Genomic DNA, 20,187 nt, shown 5'->3' with positions numbered 1-20,187 from the left:
TTTAGACATATTAACATTGGAAACCGGTTTCAGGCAGAGATACCAAACCTCCAGGATAGAGCACTTTTAGAAAATGATGAACATGCAGCATCGTTAGTGTGGAAACCTTGGGGAGACATCACAACCAACCAGGAAACACAGGACAGAGGTGTCTTAAAAGTTTTATCTCAAGACTACCCCAAGATTTTATGATTGGAAATGATTTTGATGTAATTGCAACTTTGTTTTTTTTCATTGTCTCCCTCATTAACTACATTGTGCTGTGGAAAATGTTACTTTTTTTGACCTTCTTTTCAACACAATTGTATTACAGACTAGTGATATGCTTAGTTTTGGTAGAGCTGGAGCAAACAAATTAGACAGCCATAGGGCTTTCACTCGCTTCTCTCCATTACAGAAAGTCATGAACATCTCTGTTAGTCCCAATTCATCTACAGTGACTTTGAAAGAGGAGATGTTTTGCTAAAGTCCACTGATTTAGCAGAGACAAAGCCATGTTTAAAACAGAGATACGACATTTTGCCATTCTTTTAGTGTTTTATTGGTGGCCCATCTGAGTGTTGCAATTGTTCTTTTCTGTTAATATTCTCATGCATGTTTCCTATTTCCATCTCGGAATTTGACTCTGCTTTCGGACTGTGGCTGCAGTAACAGGACTATTAAACGTGGCCTGCTCCAGTGCGATGCCCGGGGGAGGGACCAATCTAGAACTAGCCCTGCATTGTCTGCATGAAGCACAAGGCAATATTCTGGTAAGGTAGCTATTGAGTTGTCGGTAATAATTGACCAAATTCAGCTGGTGTGAATTTGAAGTAATTCCTTTAGTTTCTGATTTACACATCTTGCAACTAAGAGTAGAATTTGCCTCAGCATTTCTAAACTTAAATGCAGCCTTCTGAATCCTATTGTCACTATCTGAATCTCCGTATCTTAAAATTATTGACTACTACTTGTGATGCTGCCATATTTCATAGGCCATCAAGAAAGATTTATCATTGTTTCCATTGGAGATGTCGGTGGATGCAGGATCAGCCACACACCCCCATTGCTATTCCACTTTAGCTTATTGAATACTGCTTTGGGTTTTCACTGTCGTTCAGCCAACGATTCATTTCTGTTCTTTTCTATGTTCCTGATTCAGCAACACAAATCTATTCAAATAAAAACATGAATGTGTTTAAAATTTTACTTAAGTTCTATTGAAGTCAATGGGATTATATTTCATAGAAACATAGAACACTAGAACTGGAAGGAATCTCGAGAGATCATCAAGTCCAGTCCCCTGCCCTCACGGCAGGACCAATCACCGTCTACATCATCCCTGATGATTTTCTATCCAATCTGCTCTTAAATATCTCCAGAGATGGAGATTCTACAACTTCTCTAGGCAATTTATTCCAGTGTTTAACCACCCTGACAGGAAGTTTTTCCTAATGTGCAACCTAAACCTCTCTTGCTGCAGTTTAAGCCCATTGCGTCTTCTCCTGTCTCCAGAGGCCAAGGAGAACAATTTTTCTCCCTCCTCCCTGTGACACCCTTTTAGATACCTGAAAACTGCTAACCTGAAAACTGCTAACCTCTCAGTCTTCTCCTTTCCAATGTTCTTTCCTGAACAGGGATGGATTTATACATGAGTTTAAATACACAGGTTAGAGCAGCCTTTTGGCTTTCACTAAGTCTTTGGGCTTCCAGGAACAGTGGCTCCTATAGAACACTATGGCCACACCCTCCGTCCTGCAACGTGCCCCCAGATGTCCCATGGTGCGTCTTTTCTGCCGGAGATTCCTGAGGGGGAGTAGTCTGCCTTAGTGCCAGGCAGAGAAGACTCCTCATCCTGGGATGTCCCTAGCTGGGTGTGGTCTTAAGTTGCAGTAGAGCTGCTTTTCACTAGCATAGATGGCACAAAATGATGGAAGCACAGAACCCCTCCTAACATGGCAGCACACTGCTTCTTTCTCCACAAGATGTTTGTGCAATATGTTTTTTTCTTCAGTCACTTGAGGCATGAATTAAAGCCATTAAAAACAGTGGAAAAACGCCCATGGGCTTCAGTGGGTTTTGGATTAGCCCCCTAGAGAGTGTAATTTTACATGAACATAGCCAGTGATGCTGGCATGAATCAGTAAAGTCAGCAGATTTACATCAGCATAGCTGAGAACAAAACTCATCTCCCTGCTTCACTGTTGAGGGCTCTGATTATATTCTGGATTAAATTGTTGCAGGAGGCCCTAGAGATGCTGCTGTTCAGAGGACCTCAGAAAGTTCCATCCCACCCTCTTGCTAATTATCATTATACAGGTAAATTAAAAACAAAATCTGTACAATGGGATCAGTGAACTGGGGTACTAATAGTCATGCAATAATTTGATAACACTGTGGTTTGCCTTTAATTCTGCTTTAAAACTACATGCATTTAAAAATGCAAACAAAAGATTCTTGCCCTGAAGTGCTACAAAATGTGATCACCTCTTCAATTTTAACCTTGTTTATACTGTTTTCTTATGTTCAGCTCCTTAGTTCTCCTGTGACAGCATGACGTTTTAGCATGCACTGCCCTGCAGTGACACCCAATGGGAAAAGTATGCTGAAACATGGCAATGATCGATGCTTACTATCGTGTGGTATTCTTTTCAGTGGTGCATATATTTTATAGTATGTGGTATTTCCTGTGTCAGTAGTAATTGGAGTTTTTCAGACATTTATAACATATTACTGATTGCTGTTTTTGATAGACTGGAATTAAGTTTCCCTGAGAGAGAAAAATGTGTACATGAATAATCAAGTGTTTTAATTTTGTGTTATGGTCCATTAAGCATGCAATGTGATCTAATAATTTGCATCTTATTACCACTAGGTTCAGATGTTTGGACACCTGTTGAGAAACAGTTGTTTAAAAAAGCTTTTTGTCTGCATAAAAAAGATTTTTACCTGATACAGAAGAAGGTAAGACCTCTAGGCAGAGGTTATTTTTTTTTTTCAGATTACTAAAACTCCTTCATGGATTAATTAAAGGAGTTATTGGTACACTCTTTCTCAAAGCCAAAATGTTGTTGTTTCCCAACAAGAATCAGAAGCAAATGAAAAAAAGAGTTTATTAGAGTGAGGGGTTCAAAGAGACGAGGCTAAGGGCTTGTCTACACAGGTAATTTAAACTGGATTAAGTCAAATTAATCCTGTTTGAAAATCCTTGTGTATACACAATATATCTCTCTGACTCCACATTTATCATGAACTCTGAAGTCTTTTTTCAAATTGAACTGACTTTGCAAAAATTCAAGTTAGTCTGATGTATTGTCCACCCTGGCAGTCTTCCATTGAGTATCCCACATAAGCGACAATTACTGACCTATCTGTTAATCTGTGTACTCTCCGCTGCTCTGGGGTCAGTTCATTCAGTTGTCCCCTCCCCTGTTTATAAACAGGAAAGGTGCCAGATTCTGTCTTTTTGTGTCTGCATTTTTTAGTACATCACATTAGTGGCAATAATATTTCAGAAGCCTTACAAAATGCCTTGAGCAGAAACTTGGAGCTGAGCTGAGACCCTGGATTTCATCACCATCTGGGGAGAAGCATCAATACAGGAAGTTCATGTGGCCAGAATAATTATCTTGTGGATATTGCTAGGTAGATGTCCTCAAGAAGCATGACTGAGAAGACAAAAATTGCCAAATAAAGAGCAAATAGTTCAGGAGCACTTATGTTAAAACTAAAGTTGACAGGAAGAAATCTGCTGTATGTAGTGTTGTTGCAGCTGTGCTAATACCAGAATATTAGAGAGACAAGGCGAGTGAGTAATATCTTTTGTTAAACCAACTTCTCTTACTGAGAAAGACAAGCTTAGAAGAGCTCTTTGTCATCTCGAAAGCTTGTCTCTATCACGAGCAACCATTAGTCCAATAAAGGAAAAAGCATGGCAGAGGACATGTAACTTGTCCAGGTTTTGAGGAGCTGGACAGGACTTTACATAACTGCATGACCACTTGAACCTTGTGGTCTGTGGATCCTGCTTTCTCCCTGCCACCTCATCTCTTAGAATGACTGGCAAGACCAACAAAATTCATTGGGAAATGAGCATGAGGAGGCAAGTAAAGAGATCTCCCTGGAAAGTCAGAGTCTCTTCAAGACTCATGACCCTGATGGCAGCCAGCTTGCATGATTCCCAGACAGCAACCCAGACCAGATCCTATGGAGGGAACCTTGGCATGTGTGTTTTTATTGATTAGAAATTTAATATATAAGTTTTAATTGATTATTGTTAAACTGCACTGCTGTGCCATTTCTGTTCTAGGTGTCCCATTGTAGACAGGCGTGAGTCCAAGATCCCTGCCTCCAGCCCAGGCTGCCTGTTCTCCCCTCCACCATATATCTTTCCAAAATGGTGGCGACTGCAGCTGGGCAGTTGACCTCAATCTCATGCTGAAACTCTGACTACTAACCATTTTCAGGCCCACGCTATGGAAGGCTGCCTGTACCACCAACCTCCCCCACCCCATTCTCTAGCTCAGAATGGTGGTTGGCAGGACGGTGCAGCTTCAGCCTCTCCCCCCAGCAGATTCAAATAATGAAAACATTATTTTGTGCAAATTGCACTAGTTTATTGAGACAGTGATTAAAGGAAAAGCAGTTTGGTTAGTGCTCTCACTTTGTGTGAGGTAGACATGCACATTGTGTGCCCATAAAGCTACAAAGAGTACAATTCCCTGCTGAGTATAAATGCCTTGTAACACACATTCTTATAGTAAATATGCTTTGCTGTGAGGATAACAAAACTCTTAACAGCTTTTCACAGACTTACACAGAGTTCAACTGGTAAAAGCAAATGCTTCAGGCAATCATCACAGAACCCTATCAGTTTTTCTCTGCTTTTTCACCATGTTCCCCCGTACAGGGGAGATAAAGCAAAATGTAAGACTGAGAAATTGCTTAGTTGTTGTTTGTAGATTATGAGGAAAAGCTGCATGGTTATTCCTGGAACAGTCTGCAATTCCCTTCTGCTTCTGTAGCCCTTATGGGGGGCTATCTTGGTGAATAACTTGAGTGTGGCATCTCACTGGTGTGCCCTTTGCCTTTTTAATTAAGTCACTTCTCTGCTTCCTCCTTACCTGTCTCAGGTCCTGCAGAGCCAGGACAGCCAAAGTGGAATGTAAAGGGTATGACTGTATGGCTCACTCCCATGTAGGCCCTGATGTCCCCTCTCACACCATATAAGCACCTCCAAAGCACAGCAAAACTCCAGTGCCAGAACTGAACTATCATTCCCAACCTCACCTCTGTCTCTCCTCCTGGACAGTGTCCCAGGCACAATGGCAGGGTCACACAGCATACCCTGCACAGACAGAAATGCCAGTATACATGGCCGAGGTTCTCCTGAGTCTGGAAAGAATCTCAGGGAGAGAACCCAGATATGCATATAAGAAAAAAATGCCATCACAGCCTCTCTACAATACGAATAGTGATTGCTTGTGAATGTTTAACTCCGACATGGCATGTGCACCAACCAACCAGATGGTCAAGGACAGGGCTTTTGTCAATGGCTGAGTAGTTGCCTAACCTGAGGGAAAGAAAAAAGAAAACTCCGGCTGAAATGTTTTCACATGTCATTTAAAATAGCAGAGAGGTGGAGGCAGCATTTGAGCATGCAGAGAAAATCAGACAGATTGTTCTCCAAGGAGATTGTAGTGGCCAAAGACAGCATTGCAGTTGCCAAGGACCTCATTGGTATGACCCCCCCCCCAAAAAAAATACCCCATGGAAAAAGGGACATGGAGAAGCAATTCCTGGAGGCAATACAAAGCCAACTGTGCTGCTGCAGTCCGTGTCATTATTAGGGTAGCGGTACCCATTGGATCAGCTGTGGAGCCCCCTGCAGTGGTGCCTTTAGGGAGCTATATATAGGTCCCTGCTGTTGCTTCAGTTTCTTCTTACTGCCAGTGAGGTGGTTGGGGCTTTCTGGTCTGTCGCCTGGGGCAACCAGTTCCCTAGCATTCGCTTTCTTGGTCTTGTAAGTAGTTTATTCACGTAGTATTTGTGACAGGTTGACGCCACAGAAGTCCCCTTGGGGTTGTCTCCTGGCATGCTGATCATGCCACTGATGCCTACCTTCCAGCTCTTGCGAACTCCCTACCTCCCTGTCCTCCTGGGCCAGATCCTCTGGTCTCCCCTAGACCAGGCACAGAGCTGGGGTTACCGCCCCCCCTGGAGAGCAACGCACTGATCCAGTTCAGCTCTGGGAGGATTCAGTTCTCAGCACACAGGAAACCAACCCCCACATGGGACCAAAACTCCAACTGAATGCACAGTGGTTCTTCCCCCCAGCTAACAGTTATTTACACTGCACTTGATAATAAACAGAAGTGTTTTTATTAAGTATGAAAGGTAAGATTTATGCGGTTGCAAGTGAAACGGTCAGATCAAAGCAAGTTAGTAAATTAAAATGAACAAAAACCGCTTAGCTAGTTCTAATCCACCAAGAAACTTGTTACATGCAGATTCTTACCTTAAACAGCTGTTCTTATCTTCAGTAAAGAGCTTCAAATCAGAGTTGATCTTTACATCAGCTTGGATCTAAAGCTTCTTCAAAGTTCTTTGTATCCTTGGAGGGTGGCCCAGGAAGTTTCAAAGGCCAGCTGAAGGTAGATCGCTTCTCTGGTCATCTGAAGAAGTGGGCTGTGCCCACGAGAGCGCATGATACCATCAACATGTTTTGTTAGTCTTTAAAGTGCTACCAGACTATTGGTTGTTTTTTAAGTTTTTCTCATTATTTAGGTTATGTCTACACTACAGAGTTATCCCAGAAAAACTCTGCCGCGTCCAGGGAACACGTCTGCTCTTCTGAATTTTTTTCCGGAAGAGCAGATGTACTTTTTTGGCATCCCTGTAAACCTCATTTTACAAGGAAGAAGGGATGTTCTGAAAAAGGGTTTTTTTCTGACATTTGTCCCAGTGTGGACGGGCCAAATGTCAGAAAAGCCTCTTCTGAAAAAAGAAGCGGACAAAGATATGCAAATAGCGGTTTGCAATTTACGTAGCTTTTTCCAGAAGAAAAGTGTAGTGTCGACCAGTCTTAGATTGACTTTCTCCCAGGGCAGGAATCTTTTGTTTGGCATCCCCCATCCCCATGGAAAAATATCAGGTTCAAGATGGATTCCAGTACCAGATGGTGTGGTCACATGTCTTTCTAGGGCCAACCACAGTTTGGGCTTATAGGACAAACATGACCATTAGCAAGTCTTTGGTTTGAGAACTGAGTCATTAAGAACCTGAAGTATCACTAATGGCCCTTCTGAGCACATTTAGAACTATAAACACTTCATTTTTTTAACTTCACATACAAATGTGATACATGCACAGAAATCGGATATGCACATTCAGCAGATTGTAGGATTAAAACTGATAGGCTACAAGAGGTATTTTGTCTAACGCATCTTCGAGTTATGCATATTCATATTCATAACCCAATTTTCATAAATCATGGGGGGGTGACAGTGTTGCTAGTCTTTAGTGTAGTTAGTTGGTAGTTAAGCCTTTAATGCAGGTTGGCCCCTACACACTCTCCCCTTTGGGAACCAGGGCATGCCTTAGTCTCAAGTTTCAAACCCTGTGGGTCTTGTTAGAAGCCTATGCCCAAGGGAGAGCCTCACGACTTCTGCTTCAAGTGTTTGGGGGAAGCCCATAAGACCAATAAGGGTGAGATTTGCAGGAGCTTCCAATCAAGAACAAAAAGGGAGGGGATCTTCAGACTTAAACTCCTCCTTATGGAGTTAGCTTTTCATCCTGGGCCCTACATGGCACCGCCCATGTCAGCACCAAAGCCCAGCAGTGCAGGGTACCTGTCTTGTAAGGGAGGCCACAGCCCCGGCAAAAGACCTGTCCCCCAAAGACTTATGGCACCACCACTCTCCAAAACCCAAGACAAATTTGGCATCCTTTTGGCATGAGTCGCAATCTGCTGTTGCATACGAAGCGGAGAGGAACTGAGACCGTTTGCCAACTGTTAGAGCTGTGGAGCGACATGGTGCCTGGGGAGTATATCCTGGGATGGGACACTCAGCTCCTGCCCAGGCAAAACCCACATCATTGACTGTCTGCACACACAGAACTGTTGAAATCCGGATGCAAAGAAACTGGACTTCTTCAGCTATCCACCAGGGGGCTCTAGCATCAAATCGCTAATCTGCAAGCAGTACTTCGGCGTTATAGCAGGAAAGGGGGTAGGAGAAATGGGCAGAGTCCTCTACAGTCCTCTTCTAACCAGGGCCAGGGCTTGACAAGGCAATCCCGGGCTTCCAAGTAAACCTTTTGAAGGTGCAGCCAGTCCACATCCTGGATCCTTCCCCCTTTTTGTGAATTGTCCGTTCCATTTCTACCATGCCTGGGGCTGAATAATGTTCTCTCCCATTCTGTTTTCTCCCAGCCCTCTTCAGGGACCTTTCTTATGAGTAACTTCTAGTACAGGAAGTGCAAACATTTCTACAAGTCAGGGTGATAGTGGAGGTTCCTCTAGCGCTCCGGGGCAAAGGTTTCTACTCCTGTTATTTCCAAATCCCAGAGGGCTCAGGCCTATTTTAGACTTATAAAACCTCGACAGATTCATGAAGAAGTTGAAGTTCTGTGTGGTCTCCCTGGCTTCCGTTATCCCCCTCTCTGGATTCGGGGGACTGACATGCTGCCCTTGACTTGAAGGACACGTACTTTCACATCTCCGTCATTCAGTGTGTGGTAAACAGTACCCCACTATCAGATCCTGGTCCTCCCCTTCGACCTCTTAGCAAGCCCTTGCGTGTTCACCAAGTACATGGCCTCCTTTGGAAGCAGCCAGTGCAGGTATCCCCCGACCTGAACAACTGGCTAATCAAGGGCCAATCTTGGGCCCATGTGGAGGCAGGCCCGGCCAAAGAGTTTGCAGGGCCCAAGGCGGCATGTTGTGGTTGGCTGTACTGTGTGGCCGGGGGGCTCCCAGCCAGGGCAGCAAGTGAGCAGCCAGGCGGGCGAGCGCGGGGCCCTGAAGGCGCAGGGCCCAAGGCAAACACCTTGCTCGCCTTGCCCTAAGGCTGGGCCTGTGTGGAGGACCATGTTTCTCATGCTCAGACTCATTCTGAACGTGGTAACATCAACTTTAACTCCCACTGAGAAGGTAGAGTATATCAGAGCCCTGCTAGATCCAGGTAGGCCAGAGTTTTTCTTCTGGAAGCTTGTTTCCTTGTCATGAGGGCCATCATAGAAGATCTCAGCAGATTCCCCACCACAGTGTTGGCTGAGGTCTGGAGAAGGATATTTCTATACACACTGCTTGTGGGTCCAGCCACTGCCAGAAGGACTGGGGAACCTGTGGTGTAAGAGCGACTAGTCTGTCCAGGTGGTTTCGGTTTGGCCTGTAAACTTGGGCCAAGTCGCAGCCTGGTGTGCTATACCACATATGTGCAAGCAGCAATATGTCCAAGTAACTTTAGGCAATTCTGTGCTGTCGTTGTAGGGAATCTGCCAGGAAGTTTACCAAATTTGGGCTGTATCAACCCAGGCGGGAAACCAGGCCCAGAGCCCTCTGGGGGAATGCCTTACCAGCAGCTTCCTGTCTTTTCTAAGGAGAGGAGTTGGGCTCAGGCACACTACTTTACTATAGCGGAGGCAGCATGAAATTGTATTAAAGACTATTAAAGCATGTTACAAACATAAATTAATTAAACCTCTCAGATTGGCTCCTAGTCTTGGGCTGAGTAGATATCAGAAATATATGTTTCTAGGTGCTTATGTGGCTCCTGCTGTTGCAGTGTCTGGACACCCATTGTTGGTGAGAGTGAATACAGTCGTCGTCGTCCCCGACACCGGTTTTGTGTTGTATTTTGCACAAATAATGATAGTATGATATACTAACTGTGGATTACTTCTGTTTTTTCCTGATAGATTCAGACTAAGAGTGTGTCCCAGTGTGTTGAATATTACTATATCTGGAAAAAAATAATAAAATTCGACTTCAGTCGACCAAAAGTAAGTGATAGAAAGAAGGTTGAAAGAGAAGGATGAGGTAGAAAAAGACCGATTGGGGAATCTGTCTGAGATTCAGATTTTCAATTTAAAGATCTTCTACTGCCTTAGGAGATGTGGAGTTCATGAGTGCAGCAAGCTGTTTTCAGGAAACACCTCCCTAGTTAACATTCTGATGCTACCCTTGTTTAACTTGCAGAGAACTATGGAATAATATTGAAAAAAAAAATCCCAAACAAGCCATGTTCACTAGTTAGCATTTTGTACCATGCCTCACATTTCCCATTACTCTTGTAGGAAGTTATGTAGCAATATTTGCTCTTGACTTTATGATACCATGGCTAATTAAAACAAGAGAATTAAGACAACTCTTCGCTCCTAATTAGTCCTCAAAATAATCCCTAGTTCCTCGTTAGTAGTGCTGTCAGCATTCAGCTTGTCACTGCTGATGTCGTAGTGGCACCTTTGACGTGCCAGTGTTATGCAGAAGCCTGCCAGGTACATGACACAGCGCACACGCATTATTGAGCTGTGTCATGACTGCACGTAGGGAATAAAATTTACCAGAACAATTTTTGCAGCAGAAACCTGATGAGAACCTGGCATCAGTGCAGCAAGGGCCCGATCTGTAAAGGTATTTATGTGCCCATGTAAATGTTCAGAAGCACACAGAGACCTGTCACCCATTCATTTCAAGGGATAGTCGGTTCCTACATACGTTTGAAAATTCATGTAAATGCCTAACTACCCGTACAAATCTGGCTCCAAATGTTTGCTATTTTCATAGCTTGGTGTCCATTTAACAGGTTTTTCATTAGAGAACTTTGCAGTTTCACCTCATGCAATAGCAAATGTCACTTTTAATCACTTACTAACTAGATCGGGGGGGGGCATGTTCTGTTCATTTACAGGAATGTGTTTTTAATTGGTTATTCACTGTTCAAAGGGGCTCACTAGGCAGATTCATGTATGGTATAAATATATTCACCTCAGTGTGACTGTGTATGGTAATTTGGTGCCTGCAAAATGTAGTCTTCAGCAGGATTGGTTTTTTAACAAGTATTCCTTTTAAGTTGGTTCCTGTGAGTTTAGGTCTGTAAGTAAGACAGAAGTATATGTTCAGCACTGGTATCTATGCTTTATGAATACCAGCCCTAGCAGCAATACAGCAGCAGAAAAAGAGATTCTGTGGGAATGGCTTGACTATAGGAGCTTTAGTATCTTCACTCCAAGCAAATGGTAATCTGAAGGGTCTGGGGAAGCCCATAGAACCCTAAAACTCCAAATGCTAAACATAGAAATGTTTCCTTTATCCTGCGGAAGACAACAGAAAGCTTGGAGCTGTGTTCTCTGCTGGTGTAGATTAGCACAGTTCCATTACACTCAATGGCGCTCTGCCAGTGTACACTTGCAGAGGTTTGTGGCCACTAATCTTAACCTATCACTATGATAGTTGATCAGGATAGTGGACTTGATCCAGAGCCATTTGAAATTAATGGAAAGCGCCCCATTGATATCAATGCCTTTGGCTCAGATGTGTATGTGTCTGTCATGGTTTCACCAAGATACTCAATGATGGGAAATTGTAATGCTATAGGGTCAGTCCTACAATCGAGCTGAGCCCCCTTCACCTCCTGTTGCTTCAGTAAGAATGAAGTGTTCTTTTAACCTTGCAGAAGGCACTCAGAACCTGGATCTGATGCACTCTAGCAGCCAGGGCATTTTAGAGGTGTCTAAACCAGGGTTTTTTGGCAACAGTTATCCACAACGGCTGTCACAGGTTCAGCTCTACTGGTGCTAGCAATGATAGGAGCACTAGTATAGATAGGGCTCCATGTGTGGCATTGTTGTCTGACCCTGCTCAAAGCAGCTCCACATGACATGATGCTTAAAACGGCAGTGCCTGGCCCTGCCTTGAATACACCAGTACCACTGGTGGAGCTGAGCTGCTGCAGGCAGCAGTGCCAAAAAAACAAGTGTAGACAAGACTTTAGGCCCCAGGTCAGGAAAACCTTAAGTACTTGTCTGGGTCTGTCCATGTTCGAGAAAGCACTGAGCTTAACTTTAAATATACTAGAGTCCCATTGAGCATGATTCTCATTTACACTGTGGCCCTTTTAAAGTTGCAGAGCCGTGTAAAGAGCCTTAGATGTTAATGAGAACCAAGCCCGTTCTTGGTGCTGAGATCCACAGATCCAATACAATGAGTACTTCAGCCTGCTTGAAGCTTGGGAGTGGAACAAAGCCTACCAGTCCTTGGAAGGAGGAAAATGTCTCACCTCCTCAAGTTCTCCAGTTTTTTCTGCCTTACCTCATTGGCTTTCCCATAGCCACAGAGCCAGTTATCTCATCACAGAAAGCAATTAGGTCACCTTCACAGAGTGCCACCACGACAGATCAGATGTGGAAATGTTCGGACCCTATGCTTGGGCAGATTCTTCTGGGCATGATGTAACTGAATAGTTGGATGAAGTGATTATTGTGCTCATGGATTCCAAAGGAGAGGTCAGCATATTGAACTTAGTCTACTGACTCTTGGAAAGTCCACACTTTAACTACCATGTTAAGCCAGTGAAACAGCCTGGAATAGCCCTGCCTACGTAGATGCCTACCTGTGCCTAAGCCAAAGGTCGGACCTCTGTGGTAAAATGTTCTCAGCATGTTGAAGATGACAAAGTTATGTACAAATACCAACATTAAATGTTTCCTTAGGGCACTAACCTTATTCTAACTTTGCAAAGCCATAAAGTTCAACCTTAGAACCGCATTCTGTTCCTTAAGCTCTACCCAAACAGATAACTCTTTCGCAGGTGTCATTAGGCCGCCTGTCCGTTAGTGTAAGCCTTATGATGGCCTTTGAGATGAGTTTTTCATTTGAAGATGGAAGCTTACTCTAACCAGACTCAGCATTGTACCTTTCATTCAGATTAGTAGTCCTCAGAACTGTTAGAACATTCATTCTCTAAATAAATTCAATAAATATTCCTCCTTCGGTCAAGTGTTAGAGTCAAATCCTTTAGGACACTAACAGTCTCTGGGCAGAGCAGTCTTAACTTTTGTTCTGAGATCTACTGAGCAAACATTAATTCATCAAGTTCTGCATATTGGTAATCCAGTATTACTCAGTGTTATTTCCTGTCTTGTGACAGAAGTCTTCTCTACACCTCAACGCCCAGGGGATGATCCTTGAGGCACACAGTTATTAAAATGCCTTTCAACAGATCTGTGACCGTGGCATGATGAAGAATAGGAAAATGTATTCATGGGTACCTGAAATTTCCTTTTTTCAAATGATAAGATCTGCAGATTTGGTCATCCTGGAGACAACAGATTATCCAGAATAGTGATGGAAATGGATGACCATTTATTTGGGTTTGTTGTCAATAAGTGGAATTTACTATTTTAACAAATATTCCATAATTTGCAGAGTGTGTGCAGCCCAAAGAAAATGCATGGCTATCTGCCTAGACAAGGTATGAAGATAAAGTCAAAGAATTACAAAAAAGCATCACACAAGACATATAGTCCAGCATGCAGTCAGAGGGGAACGCCGGACCAGCCTGGGACCACAGACTATCAGGGTTCATTTCCATGTAAAGAGTGCGAAAGGTAGGGGTATATTGTTAATCTTGCTTTGTTCAGAGATTTCTACATGTCTAATTAATTCAGTTGTATTTATAAATAAAACATTCTTAATGAAAGGTGCACCAGTTATTTTAAAATATAAAATAGGATTTTAAAAAATGAGCTAAATGCATGGTGCATCTCTCCCTGAACCTCTTTAGCCAATTTGTGTGATTTTATGACCATGTACTTTAAAAAAAAATATTTTTCTCACCCATTTCAGCATGAAAGACCCTCACAAATGGAAAATGGGCAAAAATGAAACAACAAAACTGTGTGCAAAGTTTTAAAAAGGGGAAAAAGAGAAAAGATGGAGGAAAGTGTTTTCTTCCTCTGATCTCTTTCACGTTGTAATGTTAGATGTTATTTCTAACTGTAAAAGGCAAAATGATTTGAGGTAAAAACATATTTTACCAAAGTTGCTTATGTTGCTTTCAATTAATGAACCCTGAAGGTGTAGCTCAGTGTTTCTCAAAGTGGTCCACGGAACTACTCTGAGAAGGCTGCCAGTGGGTTGCTACAGCACCAGTAAATAAACCAATTGTAGCAGCCCATTGGCAGCTTTCTTGGAGTGGCTCTGCGGACCACTTTGAGAAACACTGTTGTAGATTCATGGCTGATTTTATCTGCAGCCTAAGCCCTGCATGTTTAAAGAGATGTAGGGGGTTTAGCTCCATGGCTGCCATTGATGTTGTGGGAGAATCATATGACTAAAAAGAAATAGGTCCTTTGGCTGTTGCCAACACATTTGTGATCATCTCCTTTTTCTTGGAGGTCAAATTCCATGTCTGCTTTCATTACAAAACAAATGTGTCTTTTACCACCGTGCAACATGACTTGTAGATCTTGTTCAAGCTGCACTGGAAAGGAAGAGAAAGTATTACAGCTAGGGACTGAGTTGTAATGACATAACTGATTGTGGGAGGAGACTACCAAGCAGTGCTGTGGGTCAGAACTGAGGTGCAATTGCAAAGATGCCCAGAAAAGCTTCCATAAAACTAACCTGTATCTCACTGTACGTTGGGCTCTCACTTCCATGTGCATTGCACACCCTAAAATTAAGAGGAAAACTAAAGGGGGTCTCTTACTCATTTCCTAGGGAAAGCTTTTATGTGGGACTCCCATTCTGTTTAGCCTCCTTAAGAAAACTAACAACTGGCCCTTGTTTTCTGTCCACTTGTAGGGTGTTCGACAAGATAAAAAGTCGGAATGCTCACATGAAATGCCACCGCGTGCAGGAGCAGATGGAGCCACTAATAAATATTAAGTGGCCCATAAAACATTAAAAAATGAGCCAAAGATGAAAGAAACAAACTCAGACATTGACCTTCTCCAATGGTAACCGGGAAACCTCGATTTCAGGGTATCAGTGGTAGAAATCTTATCAGAACTTGGAAAACATGCAAATGGTTTTTAGCATCTGATCAGCTCTGAGCAGGGTTAGCTGACATGACAGTACGCCCAGCCCACACTTCAGCTTGTACCATTGTGGGCACTGCAGAAAACATGCACCATTTTTCCTAGTGCAGAAGCCCCGGATGAGACTGAAAAGAAACCTCTACTTGAAGGTACTGAAAGGCGAGTTGTAACTATTAGTATACAGTAGGATGTCATCGTCTATTTGCATGTTTTTAGCATTTACACCAATACAACATTGTTGGCGTCAAATTTAACTAAAAAGAGACATGAAGGCATTAAATGATCTTCACTTACATTAACACAGCAAGGACCTGTGTGTTCAATTAAGTATGCATGCCTGGCATTAAATTACAATTATGCATGGTTGAAAAAATATAGTTGTTGTTGACTGTAAAATAGCTGTTTTACAAATATGAGAGGCTCTGTACTTTTGCTTTAGTTTAATTTAAAAAAAAGCCCTCTTGCCTCCATTTAAAAGTTGGATGTGTATAGCCCTTGTTTCTTATCATCAGTTTCTGGGTTTAGTTGTTGTTGTTAGAAAAGCTCAGAATAGGAAAATCAATGAGAAATTGCCATTGTATTTAATATCTTTTTTGCTGGAACGTGATGGTCATGCCCTACATTTCAGATTTAATAGGTAGTCCTGTGATGATCTGTGTATTGTTATTTTGTATGTGCTCACTGCATAGCTTATTAAATTGGGTTCTTGAGCTCTAGTTGTAAAAGTTGTTATACTGCTTTTGCTGGTTATTTCAAAACTAGTTATACTATGTTGATGGAGCAGGACATGGATGTTAGAGTTGAAAGAATCAGACTTATTTCACATAACAAAGAGAATGCTAAGGGATGACTTGATTACAGTCTGTGAGTACCTAGGTGGGGAACAAATATTTAATAATGCTCTTCAGTCTAGTAGAGAAAGGCGCAGACCAACCCAGGAGCTACGAGTTGAAGCCAGACAACTCAGACAACTGGAAATGCGGTGTACTTTTTTAACATTGAAGGTTATTAACCAGTGGAGCAGCTTATCAAAGCGGATTCTCCATCACTGACAGTGTTTAAGTCTGTCTGTTTTTCTTAAAAATCTGCTTAGAAGTGACTTTGGGGAAGTTCTCATCTGTGGTCTGTGTTGTACATTGGGTCAGACTACAGGATCCCAACAGTCCCTTCTGGCCATGGAATCTTATGCATCCGTGTGTTTAAACAATACGCTGTGCCAGCTTCATACAGCTATTTGGTGGATGAGGTATACAGAGAAGTCATTATCATTACTATATCTGCTTGGATCTTAAAATGCCTTAGAAACTTGTGACAGGCCAGGTGAGCAGAGTCTGGTAAAGGCCAAACTAAAGTTCTTCAAGTGCTTGCTCATGTGATGTTGATTTCATTTTAAGTCTGCATGCGCCCATGTGCGCATTTGTTGGAGATTTCTACCTTAGTAGTATCTGTAGGGCTGGCTGTGGTGCCCTCTGCAGAGGTGCTTCTGTGCAGTGCTCTTCATCCTCACTTGGTGGTTAGTCACTTGGTGGTTGGTGTCACACTTGGTGGTTAGTCGAAGCACTTTTCCTTGTTTAGCAAGGGGGTAGGTGGTTTATTCTTGTCTCAGTGGGCTTCATCTCTAAGGCTTTTGTAAATACTTGGTTGATAGCATTAGTTAAGTAGTTCTTAAGTATTGTTGTTAGTTAGCAGCAGGGACTTATGCCTCTCTTGCCTGGCTTCAACATGCAGCAGGCCAGTGCCCATCAGTGATCCACAGGACAGTTGTCTCAAAGCCACAGGAAGGACAAGTGTCCTATGTGTCCCAGCAGGAATGGGATATTTGCTCGAGAGCCCTACTAATGGAGGTGACTGTTTGTCCTGCGTCAGAGCCCTCCATGGCCGAGTACACTTGATTTCAGTGCAGACCGCATCACCAGCACCAAACTCAACCCGGCACTGTGCCTCTTCGCCATTGCCCAGAAAGCAGCAGAGCCCCTCGGCGCCCAAGAACAGAGGGCCTACGGGCAAAGAACCTGTGTCAGGCCATGTATCTGTTTTAGGCCTTCACGGTGGGATCGCTACAGTAAGACCCCCAAGCCAGGCCAGGGACTTATCCCCCACCCCGGGCAGGGCTCCAGGGCCTAGAATGGGGCCTTCAGTGCCCTAAGTGGTTTTGGTGGCTAAAGTGCAAAGCTGACTGGCTTCACAGGTGCCATGCCGGAGAGAGAGGGGGCTCCATCCTTGGCACTATAAAGCAAGTCCATTGGGGTGCAGCAGCAGAGACTGGCAGATCTCTCTCACTGACTTCAGACCCTAGCACAGCACCCCAGCTTGCTAGCCAAAAGGCTTAGGTCCCCGATGAGATTCCTGCCTAGTACGTGCAGAAACCCTGATTCGAGTCACTATTCCTTTCACTGCTGGTACGGAGGAGCATCCAACTCCAAGTCGCCTAGGTTACAGCTTGAGAGTCACCTAAAGTTGAACTAACATGAGCAAGCATTTGAAGAAGAAGAAACGGTTCCCTACCTTTTTGTAACTGTTTTTCTTCGGGATGTGTTGCTCATGTCCATTTTCCCACTTTCCTATCCCACTGTCAGAATTGCCAACAAGAAGGAACCTGGAGAGTGCAGGGCCAGGCGCCACCACCAGAGTGTGCCACATGTGGCCCTACGGATACCTCTCATGACAGGAGGGTGCACACCCACCTAAAATGGAATGGATGTTTCTTTGGGGTTTAGTAAAAAGCATAGCTTCTCTCAGGTAGAGCAAATGCTAAAGTAAAACAAAAGGGTTTCATGGAGCCAACAGCCTCTGTGGGAATAACAAATTTGCACGTCTTCCATTCCCATGAGTAAACTGAGCTTACTAGTTAATTGGAAATTACAAGTGATAGAGAAGAGTTTTTAAAAATTGCACCACAGATCCAATCCCAGCCGAACTTTGTTTTTTACTACAGTTACTTTGATATTGGTTGTGACCTCAAGGTATTTTTTTAGCATCTTAAGACTATTAAAACTGACGGTCAGTCCAGCTGACCACTCGGCCTATTTGGAACACTGGCATTGTCTGTCGGAACAATGACTCTCCTTTATGCATGAGGTGGAACGTTCTCAGGGCTCATCCAAGGCTGTGGAATTTTCCATCTCTGTAAGAATTCAGAGCAATTTCAAACCTCGTCATCTTCCAATTCAAATGTAGCCTCACTTCTTCAACATGACCGTCACAAATAATAACATATAGCACACCAGCCCTTCTTCCTTTTATGTTTAGTCTCATGCACTTTCCCCCTAAGGGAGAGTAATAGAATGAGAGCCACACATGACATGTCAGTCCCTTGTTTATTTTAGCATTGGAAGACACTCAGATACTACAGTGATGAGAATGGCAGAAGATCCAGCAATGAAACTAAAGGTCTGTTTGATTTGTTATAAATCTTATCAGCGGTCTGCAAGTCCCACTGTCAATATCTCAGAATATTGTGAAGCACCATAGTGGGTCATGAAGTATTGCACCAGTTTCCCCTCTCACATTGTTTGCACAAGCACTAGAATAATGCAGAACTGTGAAGTGGCATTGTTGTTGGATTTCTTTAGCTTGGATGGCAAGTAAAACAGAACTAGGGTTTCCCCTCCCACCGTTGGGTAAGAACCAGAAAACAGATTGTGTTGCTGGGTTGGAGGTTGTTTTACGAGGCTAGATGATGAAATCCTTCCTCCTACTAGTCAAAATGCTCTTCTGTAGCCATTTACTGAAGCAGCAATGTTCAGGTCAAAGGCTTGAGAAACTTACTCACCAATGGCAAGTAGGACAGTTTTTCTGGAAATTTGCCAATTATCTTCTGCAGAATTTGAGGGTTTTTTTTTTTAAAGTTTAAAGAAGCTAGAGAGCTTTCTAGCTTCGTGGCTACAATGGGAAACCTTAAAGTACGACCAGCTGTCTTCTGAAAATACAAACACAAAGCCTCGAGCAGTGCATCAGCATAACCTGCCTCCCGCTAGCTCAGTGTACTCTTCACTTTGAAGCCTGTCACGCCCCCAAGCCTTGTCTATACACAGAAGATTCACTGGTTTCACTTAAAAAAAAAAAAAGTTAAAATCCTGTTTAGTTCAGCAGGTGCAAACCACTGGGAATATATGTGTACTGATTTAAAATTGGTCATACTTATTTAGCATGGGCCTGTAAATGTACCAACATAAGCTACATTGATCCCTATTCACACAGGGATGGATGGTTAGTATAATAGGCCAGGAGAGACTTAACCTCCACTGAGCCAAGCCCTGGCCGTGCCCATACTCCATCCTCTCCCCCAACTGATGCCCAACTCAGTTCTGGGGGTAGCGCTAAAGCTGCCCTGGTCCTGGGAACCGATGCTGGGGATGGCCCAGTGCCCACAGAGCTGGTAGATGGGGATTTGGGAGGAGGCGTTCAGGGTTCCAGCAGATGGGGGTTTGCATCAGTTTAATTAAAGGGGGACTTTAAACTGCTTCAAGACCATGTGTGCAAAATTCCTATGATCCAGTTCTTTAGCCACTTAGATCAGTGTAAGACAAGAATATCTCCACTGAAGATAGTTACGTGGCTTTAAAATAGGCGTGTGAGGGAAGAATCGAGTTTATGGACCAGGTCATCAGCTGATATAAATCAGCATAACTCGATGATTGATTTATTGTACCAGCGGAGGTGCTGCCCCTTTATGTGGAACTTCTGTGCAGTTTTCTGCTCTCTCTTCCCCCCCCAGCCTAGCCATCTACAGGCTCTGAAAACTGACAAAAGACAGGATTTGTCTCCAGTGTAGTGACCCATTGGACGATGTGTTGTTGAGGGCTGCCCTTGGTGAACAACTTTGCTTCGCTCTGTTACCAAGAACAACCTCTTGGTAAAGAGGAGAGTAGCTCTGAGGGCTGAAGCTTTTAGCCATCAGTGCAACTTGAATAACATCTCAAAATAATGGACAGTGGCCTGGTTCATGAAAACTCACAGCTTTAGACTAGGCAGCAGTAGGATCCATGCAGCAGTGAATAGTGTAACATTTATATATATTAATATATTTGACGTTTCTTTTGTAAAAAGGTTGCTACAATGTGAATTTTTATATCCTTTACGATTTTACTAGTACACCCGAGGGCCATAGTCAGAGGTGAGGCCATGAAGTCCAAATTGGTAGAACTTACATTTTCTTTCAGC

At 43.3% G+C, this 20,187-nt stretch overlaps 1 protein-coding gene across 1 annotated transcript in view; it reads left to right on the top strand.

The window, feature by feature from the left end:
- ZNF541 (zinc finger protein 541) overlaps positions 1-15,753 on the top strand; it is a 48,782-nt gene extending 33,029 nt beyond the window's left edge. The window contains exons 11-17 of the mRNA XM_075917981.2: positions 6-148; positions 649-752; positions 2,223-2,298; positions 2,855-2,943; positions 9,901-9,984; positions 13,409-13,590; positions 14,789-15,753. Coding sequence (XP_075774096.1) covers positions 6-148; positions 649-752; positions 2,223-2,298; positions 2,855-2,943; positions 9,901-9,984; positions 13,409-13,590; positions 14,789-14,891 — 781 coding nt within the window. The 3' untranslated portion in view covers positions 14,892-15,753. The remainder of the gene's footprint in view (positions 1-5; positions 149-648; positions 753-2,222; positions 2,299-2,854; positions 2,944-9,900; positions 9,985-13,408; positions 13,591-14,788) is intronic.
- The last annotated feature ends 4,434 nt before the right edge of the window (positions 15,754-20,187 follow it).

This window comes from Pelodiscus sinensis, chromosome 18 (genome assembly GCF_052426305.1).
Source record: "Pelodiscus sinensis isolate ZL-2025 chromosome 18, ASM5242630v1, whole genome shotgun sequence".
NCBI classification, from domain to species: domain Eukaryota; kingdom Metazoa; phylum Chordata; order Testudines; family Trionychidae; genus Pelodiscus; species Pelodiscus sinensis.
Note: the sequence above shows the minus strand (reverse complement) of the source record. Positions and strands in the feature narration are given on the sequence as shown.